Here is a 12,501-nt window from a genome sequence, read left to right on the forward strand (position 1 = left end):
TCATACATTTCCTAAACCGGGGGTCAAAAAGTTTTACATTTTTTTTATAGTATTCTGGCATTCAGATGCCCCAAACATTTGCTGACCGGTGGACAAGTGCCCTTAAAAAACTCTCCTTCAAATCCGACCCTGCTGACGTCAGTGACTCTAAACACAGCCTTTAAACAATATATTTTAATCATAATTTATAGATAAAATAAAGAACATTGTATTTAAACACGGACTAAGATATAATGAACTGGAAACAAGCAGCTTATCAGTGGCCTCGAAAGCATGTACAAGAGGTAAATGCAGGGGGTTGCAATAATAATCGAGAGTTTAAAGCGCCATCTGTATAAAACCACAGAATAAAACACGGACTGAGATACAAAATGTGACGCTAAATAAAACCACTAGTAGTGCTGAAAACATTAGATTATGAGTGTTGATGATAACAGAGGAACCTTTTGTGAACCGTCCCCCGTCATCAGCCCACCTTGTCGTTTCCAGTTCATTGTATCTTAGTCTGTGTATTTAAATAATGAATAATTAATGATAACCAAATCAACTAACTTTGATAAATTTTTTCTTTTTTGGGAGGTTTTTCAGATAACATTAAGTATGTTAAGATCAAATAGCAGTGATATTTAACATTTATATCCATTGAACATTTATGCCATGTGCAAGATATTATGGAATTATGTATCAAGTCACCAATACTGTCATTAAAACACAGTAAATCATCAATTAACAGACAGATAAGTTGGCACAAGAATACCTTAATTCCATCAAAATCACATCCATTCAATACAACTCGAATATTGTTAAAAATCTAAATACATAAATTAATAGAAAGCTATTATTAATATAAAATATTAGTATAAATAATTTATTCTACCATATACTGATTTACAAAATCATTCAAACCGTTAATGTTCTAAAGCTTATTAGATAAACTTAATTAAAGAGAAATTTTTTGTAATTGTATTCTGATATTACATTTCAATAATTGGTTAAAAATCTTTATTCTTTGCAATTAACATTTGTATTGTCTAAGATGACAAATAGTTTTTAATTTATTTTATATTAGAAACACACGTAACTTTTAATACTGAACAAAATCTAACCAATGAAGGAGATCCCTCAAGGATCTGTACTTTTCCCAAAATTTTTAATTTATAAACCGCAAACAACAGCCTCCAGAAAATTAATCTATACTATTACTTATTTGTTGATTATATTAAAAACTCCAATTTAGAAAATGTAAAAAAGTGTAATGAATACATATAAAAAAAATGTTTTTTTAGTAACAAAGCTTTAATATTATTGACGATTTACATAAATAAATCATGAAAATAATGTATGTGTAATGTATATCAGCAGACATAATATTTGTGCATGAAAATATTTAGTGTAAAAATATTGTTTAGTTTACTATTAAAAAAGGAAATACTTACTTTATTTAAAACAACTCCAATTATATTTTCATCAATTTTACCTAATGTACATAATAGTTGTTGTTTTTCCCCTTTCTTATAACACATTGAAAAACATGGTAGTATTATATATTGAAGTATTTTTCCTAAAATATCAGTATTTGCAGTTCTTTTTTGGTACAATTCAATAAATTTAAAAAAGACCATTCGTTTCCATTGTATGCTACTTGATTGTATTATTTCATTTTCTAAAAATCTTCTGAAAAACTGTTTCAATAAAATTTTAAAAAATATGAACACATAAAAAATTTTTCAAATAAAACTTACATTTATATCTATAGGAAATCGATTTGAAAACACAGGAAGTATTTGAAACAGTATAAATACTTCATCATTGTTATCTCGATAATATGCCAGTACAATTTTTAATAGCATTTTGGGTTCATTCCATTCTGTTGATTTAATAGCAGCTAAATTTTTATAACGCTCCTTAAAAAGTTATCAAAATAATTTTATATTATGATTTATTATTAATTTGTTAATCAATGACTTTTGAAAAAAAAATTAGAAATTTAAACGTTATATTATTGTTTATAATTATAATAATTTATGATAGTGAAAATCATTTTTATTATCATTATTGCTATACAACTATATAAAAATTACAACTAACAATGTTACTCGAATTTTAGGAAGAAAATATTATTTCTTTGATACGTCTATAATTTTTGCTATGTGCTATCAAAAAAGTAAAAAGTTCGCAGTTGTGTAACATCGTTTGATTAAGGTTGAACTTAATAGAATAAGCCAACGGTTTTTAAAAACTTTTGTTCATGTAACCATGAAGTTGGTAAAAATATCTAAATAGCCTCAAAATTAAGAATATCAATTTAAAAGAACAATAACTAAATTAATTATAATGATCATTACAATAAAGTTAATAATATTGAATTTGGATGGGTCTGCGGAACCCCTAGATCACTAGGAACCACAATGAAAAGTGTATATTATACGAATGTTTCACTTTTTTACAAATAACAACTTTAATTTAATTGTATAATGTGTAATAAAAACTTACTTTGTACTGAGGACTAGTCCAAATATTTAGTATAATGCTTATAATCTTTTTTGAACTAAAAATCCATTTTTTTTCTGTTTGTACTAAGTTATAAATTATTTGAATACTTTCATATTGAATAGTTCTTGATGGGTCTAAATATATAAAAATAAATAAAGAATAAATGTTAAGTTTACAATGAATAATTAATAATGCTATATACTAATGACAACTAAAAACATGTTAGCATATTGTGACAATGTATGTAAATTTATTTTATTGAAAGTTGAAATCATAAACATATTAACATTGACCTATCATACTGCAAATTCGTATATACCATTTAATTTGTTTCCTTACGGAATAATATAATATAATGGATATTTATGTTATGGTAAAAGAATGATACCAGGCCTCAGTACTTCACGCATTTCTTAAGAAGCTGCATATTCAAAATCTGATTCAATACAAATTTGTTCCCCGATACCTACAGTCAAAATACAAATATTTGTTGCCTATTTTTGCATACTTTACTAAATTAAATGTTAATTAATCAATAACGAACAAATTTTCAATAATTTAAAAATAAAAAACCTACCGCACATCATCACCTTGTCTATATTTTGAACTATAGTATATACTGAGTATTAATTGTAAATGGTTGTATGATAGCGCGGTCATATTTAAAATAGTTTGAATAATAAAATATATTTTGTTTTTAACCCTAGAGCATACGCTTCATGGTCAAAAAGATCGGGCTTTTAGAATTTTGTTCATTGTTTTAAAAATATGAAATATTAACGTAATAATAATGTACCTGGAGTAGAAGCACTTGCTAAAAATGCAAATAGTGTTGAAAAATCGTGGAATTTATCTTTTCCAGATTCTATTTTGGAACAAATAGTTACATAAACGAGTATTTATCTTGACTGTATAAGCCCAAAATTTGATCGTTCACGTGATGCAAGACCGACTAGTCTAACGGAAATAAAAGCGCTAATCGGTTTATTATATTTAGCAGGTGTTCATCAAGGTCTTTTCATGTGAATATAAATGATTTATGGTCTATGGACAGTACAGGTATTGAATATTTTAGATTATCGATGGGTATGAATCGCTTTTATTTATGACTTAGAGCAATTCGTTTTGATGATATATCAACACCTACATTGAGACAATCTGCGGACAATCTTGCACCAATACGATCATTTTTTGAAGACTTTGTTAGAAAATTGTTTTGGTTATATCAACTATGCATAACAATGATAACATTGATACTGACTGTGCTAGATCGAAGCCTGAAAAGATCAAATTTTAAAACTCGACAAAAGGGGGAGTCAACACTGTTGACCAAATGAAAGGAAAGTATTACGTCTCAAGAAACAGCCGTCGTTGGCCATTGACAATATTTTTTACTGTTCTAAATATTGCGGGCATAAAATGCCAAATTATTTATGCTAGTAACACTAATGCAAAAATTGTTCACAGAGAATATTTAAAATGTCTTTCAAAAGCATTAGTTTATAAATATATGTTGGAAAGAGTACAGATAAAAAACATTCCAATGAATATAAAAGTTTGTATACGTGAAATCTTTAACGCTATAGAGGAACCAGAACAAAAGACGTCAAATGCTCCTAGAAGATATGCATTTTGTAATTGGAAAAAAAATCGAAAAACATCAAAATTGTATAACGAGTGCCAATCTTATATATGTAAAGAACATAATATAGCGCCTTCGATTTGCCAAAACTGTTCACAATGAACGATGGAAGATAATCTTTTTTAGAATAAAATATTTAATATAATAAATAACCTAATATACCTAATAACATTTATATGAAAATTTAATTTGTTTATATTATGTATCAATTAAATCATTTGACAATTTGTATTTATTTAAAATCAATAAAATAATTATTATTTCAATTTATCGAGTTTTAATTGAAATATTTTAATACATGGTCAAAAACACTGTGTGCTTGGAATCTCGTGAATATTTTTAATCGCGTGTAATCTAGGGTTAAATTAATATAATGATTTAATATTTGCTGTATTTGATGCATTTAACTTTTTTTTTTAATTTAGGACTGAGAATAATGCTTTAAGATCTATAAACAAAAAATATACACAACAATTTGTAAATACATTTTTTTTTTTTTAATAATTATGCTTTTTCCAAGTTTATTATTATATAAATATATACATTATAAAAAAGTAATTGCATATTATACTGCATATTTGAGCTTTTTTTAGTGTATATGTAAAATTTATATATGTATTTTATTGTTTTTTAGCGCATAAAGTCTGAACCCTGATGACTACCGATAAAACCTAGCATTCACTACTAGCAACTATCAGAATTTGGGTTTGCATCAATAGAACTTGGTAAATTCTATTTGACTTTGATACTTCGCTTTTTGGCCTAGTAATTATTATTATTCATTTTTACTGATTATATTTAAGCACAAATAAAATTGAATTGCATGACTTTTATAATATTTTTATCAGTTTGATTGAAATTATTTTGTTTTTCTACAATTTACCTAGATCAATTGGTAAAAGCTTAAAAATCAAACCACTTTACCATCAGTAATCTATAAAACCCAGGTTTTCTATGTTTTTAGTTGTACCTCTTCATTCTTACTGATATAAAAATTCAAAGTAAAATCATAATTTTATACACAAAAAATACAATTTACACACACAAACAGTTATTAATGTGTTATAGAGGGTAAAGTACTATAATCATTATTATATTTTTAATAATTCAAAATGTCAATAACATAAAATTGTACATATAATTGATTCAATAATGTTAAAAATATATATTTAAAATAAAAATAAAAACTAACCAATTCTTGAAGCTGACAACAAAGTTTCAAGGTGCGTACAGTCTGATGTCATCACATTTCTGAGAATTTCACATTTGTTATTCCGTATCATTGAATTAAAAAATAAAGTCCAAGTTGAGTTCTAAATCAAATTTTTTTAATTAAATCTGAATGTTTTATTTTCAAAATATACTATATTATGATAATGTTACTTAAAAAAAATCAAACCTTGATATTTTGTTCTAAAAAAAATAATTGTACACAGTCTACTGGAAATTTCAACAAACATTCAGTCAAATATGGATATAATCTATTGCACAACTCAACATTTAAAGTATTTTGATTCAAAATAAATTCACAAATTTCTTTAATATGAAAAAAATGTGTTTCTGTTATTTGACTAACTATTTGTAAAATTTTCTCTAAACTAAGTTCAAGTTCATACATGGATGTTCCTAAAAAAAAATTGTATTAAAAGGCATGAATTATAATTAATTTAGCAATTTTAAATTCTTAATATATTTAAGTATATTTTAAAAATTAAAATGAGAATAATAATTATTACTATTATTTCCTTACTATGAATACAACGATTTTGATTGTTCCATAAATATTGAAATGAGTTTAATAAAGTTGTACAAAACATCTTATTTGGACTAGATGGAAATAATTTTGTTACATAAAAAATGTAATTGATATTTATTAATGTAACCTTTTCTGGATCTTGAAACAGATCATTATAATATAATAATAATTTATCCACCTAAACAAAAATTTAATTTAGTTAAGCTACAAAGGTACTTTCAAACAAACTTTCATTTTATTTATTTTACCATTTTTAATTCTATGATCAGATTTATGCTACGAGATTTTAAACATTGGTACACTATTTCTTGCATTTTAATATCAGAACTCATTAGTGCGTTTAAAAATATTTCAAATATTAAAATATTATCTGAATTTTCCATAAAACTTGAACAGTGTACTAAAACTTCCATGGCTGTTTGACGAAATTCAAATAACTGAGTAGATGTTAAACATTCCAACATCTTTATTGAACTAATTTCTTTATTATCACCTTTGCATACAATATTGATTATATTGAAGTAAAATAAATTTATTTTATTTAAAATGTCTGTGATTGAAAAAAAAAATACAAATGAGATTTACAATTTTAAAATATTATAACATAGTTAAATCTGTATACAACTTACCAAATTGTTCAGTAGGAATAGAATGCAATGCACAAAATATGTGCCCTTTCATCATACCAATTTGAGATTTAAAAGTATAAGTATCAAATAATCGATTTCCCGGAATAGCTAGTTGAATTTGCTTGTAGTATGGCTCTAAAATATCCGAAACCGATTTTTGTTGTTGTTTTGCCATTAAGTTAATTATTTTTATGGACTGTAAAAAAGTATAGACATAAAATATAATACTTGTAAATGCACTTGAAACAAAAATGTAAAATATAATATAATTTAGATTTTAACTTATGACAACTATATACCAGGAAGTTAAAAAGTAAAAGTATTTTCATATTTAATTATTTTAAAACCTGTTCTCTGAGCAAATCGTTTGGTCCAGTTATGTAATCAGTAATCTCCATCAAAATAGTGTCCTGTATCAAATCATGTGATGGATTATTTGGTTTAACCCAGTAAAGCCAGTTTAACATGTTTTCTAAATTACTTTCAGCAATTTTTAGAGTACCAAATGTCAACTAAAATGTAAAAAATATATTTATAATATTGATAAAATATAAATTATTAAGAATAATACATGTCTGTTATAATCGAAAAATATGAACAGCGTGGCTCTAAATGTATTATTAAAATGTTTAATAAACCAATTGGAATAATCGTTAGCCTCAGTATCTTCTTTCAGTAAATTTGAAAACAAAGTTTGCAGTCCCAAGCAACCTCCGCGTTTATGAATCCAACTTAAATCATAGCAAAGTTCACAAAATTGCCTGAACATGTAAGTAATAAAAGGAAAATAAACCACCTAAAATAGCAATATATTTGTTATTAAGATTAAAATAAATATAGTTTATAATTATATTAAATAATTAATACATACATTATCTCCTAGGATATTGCGCGATTCTCTTAAGATAAATTCTGTAGCTTTTACACCAAAATTAATAATATTTTCCTTTTCATTGGATAATACTGCACAAATAGCATCAGTTATAATATAAGGGTTAACTTCTAAAATGTATCCATACGAAATATCGCTAAAGTGGCATATGGAAATATAAATAATTCTTTTGAAGAATTCGTTAAAAAATTTTAAAGCGTCCACTTTCAAATATTCATCATCACAGCAAATCATTAAACCTTAATAGTAAATATTGATAAAATTAATAAATTTCAAAAGACAGCCAATCCTCTGGTAACTTGAATATCAATCACTATAAATGTTATATTAAAAATATCTTCTAACAACTTAAGTTTTTTTTTTTTTTTTTGTAAAATCAACATTTTTGAAAATTAAAATGTTTTTCAATTTCTTTAAACATCAAACTACCCAGAGGTGACTAAATATTATACTCAACAATAAAATAAGTTATAATGTTTGATATTTAAAACAAATAAAATTTGTAATTACCAGTTAATGCTTTAATATATGTTTCATCAGTAATAGTATTAGTATATTGTAACTCATTATCTGCAAACTTTTTTATCAATGTTTCCAATCTGAAATTTACAAATAATGTCCATATCAAATAATATTTCAGTTGTTAGAAAATAAGTGCTCATAAATATATTTTATTAATAATAGCATCTAACATACATAATATGCCTTACAAGAAAAATAATTTCTACTTAATAACATTAATGATAATAAGCTAAAAAAAAATTGTAGGTTTTAGATTTTCTCTTATGCTTAAAATATATATATTTATATATAACATATTCGTATAATTTAATAACCGGCTTATTAACTTAATCAAATGAAGCATACTTCATTGACTTTTCAATCAGGAGACAAGTCAATAATTCCTAATATAATTTGAAAGCATAAAATCAATCATATTATTATACGTGAAATGTTATTTTATTTCAATAAAAGTTAAATAACATAAGATTAACACTTCACAACATACAAGAAGTTTACTTTATCTTATAGAAGTCAATATTAAATAATATGGTTGTAAGATATATTGATTGTACTGTAAAATATATTGTAAAATATTGCATGCATGTAAAATATATTGTAAAATATTACATGTATGTAAAATATATTGTAAAATATTGTATGTATGTAAAATGGCATCAGAACCGGGTGCTATAATAGGATGGGTAAATGACCACAGGCAGCGTTGCGGTCATATGATTCCTACTTTAACCCTCGTGGTGTAGTGATTATTAATGTTTTTTTTTTTGTAAATGTTTGCATTATTTTGAATATTTACTCATTATTCATTTTATAGCTTGTAAAATTAAACATTCATACATGCAGTGCTGTAACCTGGTAGAACTAGGGACAAGTACCCTCCCCCCAAATCTTTTTTTAAATTTTATTTTTGAACATGTAATAAAACAATAAAAAAATGTAAATGAAACATACATAATATTATGTCATACACATGTATTAATGCGTAATGGTATTATCTAAATAATGTAAAATGGATTCATATAATGGTTCAAAACAATGCATACATTTTCCAAGAAACTTAAAAACGTAAATAATCTTTATACTACACCGGAACAACCTTAAAGAAACTCAAAACAAAAAAAAATTAATTTTAATCTGAAAGAATTATCAATTCTAAGAAAAATGGTACAGGTTTAACATTTTGGCTCACACAGTCACATTATCCGAAGGGTTATAAGGAATTAAATAAAATTGTGCAACGTCATATTAAAAGTTGGTTGCTTCACACAATAGTTTACTTGGTTTTAAAGTATATTTTTGAATTTATTGTTTTTAAAAATTATGTGTTTATTTATACTGCGGATGTTAGTGGAACCAGAATTTGTCTAATTTGTATTTTTTTTTTTTTAATATTTAAGATCTTATAAAAGTAATTTTTGTTACATACGCCTTTACAACTGTAGCAATCACTTATTTCAACCAAACATGGTACAAACATCCATTATCTTTTTTAAAATATTAATGCGTTTTATTGTAATTCTGATACTTCTATTGTCTTCAGCACATTTTCCACAAGTAAGATAGGTATTTATATCAAGTCAAACCCAATGACGTCAGCCGGTAATACTAAAATACCTAATATCTCCTTAAATAATATATTGTTTTACATTGAATTTAGACCAAATCATTTTTTTATAGTAGTTTAACTTAAATAATTTAATATTTTATAGTAATTTGTAGAAAACATTTTTTTGTGTTGTGTGCTTTATTAGCTACCTTTGCGACTGCTACGCAGCCTGTGACTAATTGTGTAACTTATTACAGTACTTTTTCGAGTGGGGGCCTTATGAGTTTGGTCTGCTTATTCTAGTCTTCATTATTCATACCCTTTAAGGTATAATAAGTGAGTGGTAAGAGTATTTTAAAATTTATATTTATAATTTATTATTGAATGTTTAAATTCTACAATATTCACTATTCAGAAGATTAGTTTCCAGATTTAGGTTGATTAAAATGTTTGAACTTTATCTTACTCTTGGGTATCTTTATTCACTAGATCAATAAATCTACTTTTAAACTCAAGATTTGAGAAAATATTTATTGAACCAACTTCTAAAATAAAAATTAAATTAATTTCATGTTTTAAAAGATCTTGAATAATTATTTTTCAAATTATCTAAGCGTATGCAAATTCATTTTTGTGTATAAACCAAATGTTAAACAGCTCATTATTCTATTGCACAATATTAGAGATGAGTAATACATTGTAGACCAAAATAATGATCTTTTGCATAAATATTATATATGTTAATTATTATATTTACAAAAGAATACTTTAAAAACATAATAAAATTCTAATTATAATACTTGATATTTGACAGTAATTGTAAAACTCTATTAGAATCATATTCCATTGATATCACTAGATAACCTCTTATAACATTCCAACTTTGTAATCTATTGAATCTATCATCGTCCAAGATTAATATTTGGACCGCAGTATGCACACCCTATAACACATTCATAAAATAAATACAAAGTTAACATAATTTACAATTTAATTGAATGAAGTTGAAAAATGTTAATGAGCATTTATTAAATAAAATCTGGAAAAATTATGGTAAGTTAGCTTATAATTAATTTTAATCCAAATGATAAATTTAATATACTATGGTTTATGGCAATTATCAAATGTATTACAGTACAATACTAAAATCCGCTTACATCTTCAAGAGACCTAGAAAATCAGATTGTTATATCCTTACTTCGTTACATGGGGATGACAAAAATATACTGAATGTGAGATATAAAACCGACCAAGTAAATGGCTGGGAAATGCTTTATCAAGAATATCATTATAAACAAATTTTCCTGTTATGTATAAATTGAACTTATTCAAATAATTTAAAATTATCTTTCGTACAACTAAAACACCTATACTAACTATGGTTATAATTTTAAAGTTTAATCAATATAGTATTAAACTTGACTCTAAATAGATAATTCAATTTAAAAAATAAAATCATGTGCTATTTATCATATTCATATTGTATGTGATTAAAGGATAGTCAAAACCTATTTATTAATATAATTGTTAAATTTTATTTAATCATTATTTTTTACTTACAGGTGCAACATTCATTTCCAATTCAGTATTATCGTAGTCATCAAACGTTACATATATTTTAGGTTTCTTAGAATTAACTTTATGAAATTGTTCTTTAACTTTAAGGTGGTCTCTATTCATAACTGAACTTCGATTGAGACCTCCAAATTTTCCAAGTAAACTTTAATAAATAAAATAAATTTCCATGTTAATAGTAATAACTTAAACTAAATATTCTCTGAGAAATTAAATTCACCTAACAGCTGGCATTGAAATCGATTCATATGGACTTTGTATACAATCACACAATCCTTTCATGATTTCATTTCGAACTGGAAGAATAGGCGTATCTAAAAACTGAACTGGCAAGATATCTAAACACTTTTCTAAAATACCAAGGCCCTATAAAAAATTGTATAAAAAAAAATGAAATAACTTAACAAATAAATTAAAACACATAAATTATAATTATATAAACAATTATTTAAGTAGTAAATTTTAAATCTTAAATGTTAAAATCTTTGTTATTTTAAATTTTTTATATCATATTTAGTAGATTAAAATCAAAAATCAAATGAATATTTTGATTTTATCAGTAAACTGACTGTGTCGGATAAATGAAAAATTGCTGTCTCGAGAGAAAAATTAATTTTTGGGAAAATTCTCTAAACTTCTCTAAACTTCTCTGAACTTTATACAACATCAATTTATATACAATATTTTGTATAAGTATTTTATCAAGTCCAGAAGTCTAGCAGTTTTAAAAGTATTAGAAATTATAAAAGAAAAAAGAAACCAAGAAATTAAAATAAAAAATATTGTTTAAACTATCAGGTTTTTATTTTAATAAATCGTTGATATCACGTTGCATAAATTAATATTGTTTAATTAGGTACATTTTCAGCCATTTTATTAAAAATGAATATTGATCTAAAAAGTTTATCCAAAATGGGAAATTTTTTTTAGATAGAATTTAAAATATACATTGTTCAATATCAATGTCATATTCTTATCATAGATATTATGCTAATAATTAAATAATTTTCATAAAATACAAAATATATAATATACAGTCGAATTCCTACATCTGGCGGTGACCTGTTTGTGAAGAATTTTACATACAATACATTCATTCGGGACTGTCATTAATGTCCCATTAAGCAGGTGTCCCCTTTAAGTGGATTCAACTGAATATAAATGTATATATCTAATATACAATGAAATATATCAACATAGATTAAATAATATATTATATACATACTTGTGGAGTTAATTTAGGTATTTGTAATGAATAAGCAATTACTGACAATAGATCCATTATATGAGAATGAAGAACCACTTTAAACATACACTCAGCCAAACACAACTCTGCAAGCGCAACTTTTATTTCAACCAAATCATTTGTTAAACTTTTGTGGTATGAAAGTAAATCTGTACAACAATAAAAATCAATTATTTATGAAAACGATTTAGGCAAAGAAG

At 24.8% G+C, this 12,501-nt stretch overlaps 1 protein-coding gene across 2 annotated transcripts in view; it reads right to left on the minus strand.

Annotated features, from left to right (window-relative positions):
- The window catches only part of LOC100570961 (transformation/transcription domain-associated protein), a 41,797-nt gene that overhangs the window by 18,855 nt on the left and 10,441 nt on the right, over window positions 1-12,501 (minus strand). For both annotated transcript variants that reach the window (XM_029485910.1, XM_029485908.1), the window contains exons 15-31: window positions 12,281-12,450; window positions 11,276-11,421; window positions 11,041-11,200; window positions 10,281-10,423; window positions 7,923-8,011; window positions 7,392-7,651; window positions 7,092-7,316; window positions 6,868-7,032; window positions 6,521-6,716; window positions 6,140-6,441; window positions 5,886-6,069; window positions 5,535-5,761; window positions 5,328-5,448; window positions 2,494-2,627; window positions 1,743-1,904; window positions 1,437-1,682; window positions 553-811 (exon numbers count right to left, since the gene is read on the minus strand). In XM_029485910.1, coding sequence (XP_029341770.1) covers window positions 553-811; window positions 1,437-1,682; window positions 1,743-1,904; window positions 2,494-2,627; window positions 5,328-5,448; window positions 5,535-5,761; window positions 5,886-6,069; window positions 6,140-6,441; window positions 6,521-6,716; window positions 6,868-7,032; window positions 7,092-7,316; window positions 7,392-7,651; window positions 7,923-8,011; window positions 10,281-10,423; window positions 11,041-11,200; window positions 11,276-11,421; window positions 12,281-12,450 — 3,189 coding nt within the window. The remainder of the gene's footprint in view (window positions 1-552; window positions 812-1,436; window positions 1,683-1,742; window positions 1,905-2,493; window positions 2,628-5,327; window positions 5,449-5,534; window positions 5,762-5,885; window positions 6,070-6,139; window positions 6,442-6,520; window positions 6,717-6,867; window positions 7,033-7,091; window positions 7,317-7,391; window positions 7,652-7,922; window positions 8,012-10,280; window positions 10,424-11,040; window positions 11,201-11,275; window positions 11,422-12,280; window positions 12,451-12,501) is intronic.

The sequence above is a fragment of the Acyrthosiphon pisum genome, chromosome X (genome assembly GCF_005508785.2).
Source record: "Acyrthosiphon pisum isolate AL4f chromosome X, pea_aphid_22Mar2018_4r6ur, whole genome shotgun sequence".
In the NCBI taxonomy this organism is placed as follows: Eukaryota; Metazoa; Arthropoda; class Insecta; order Hemiptera; family Aphididae; genus Acyrthosiphon; species Acyrthosiphon pisum.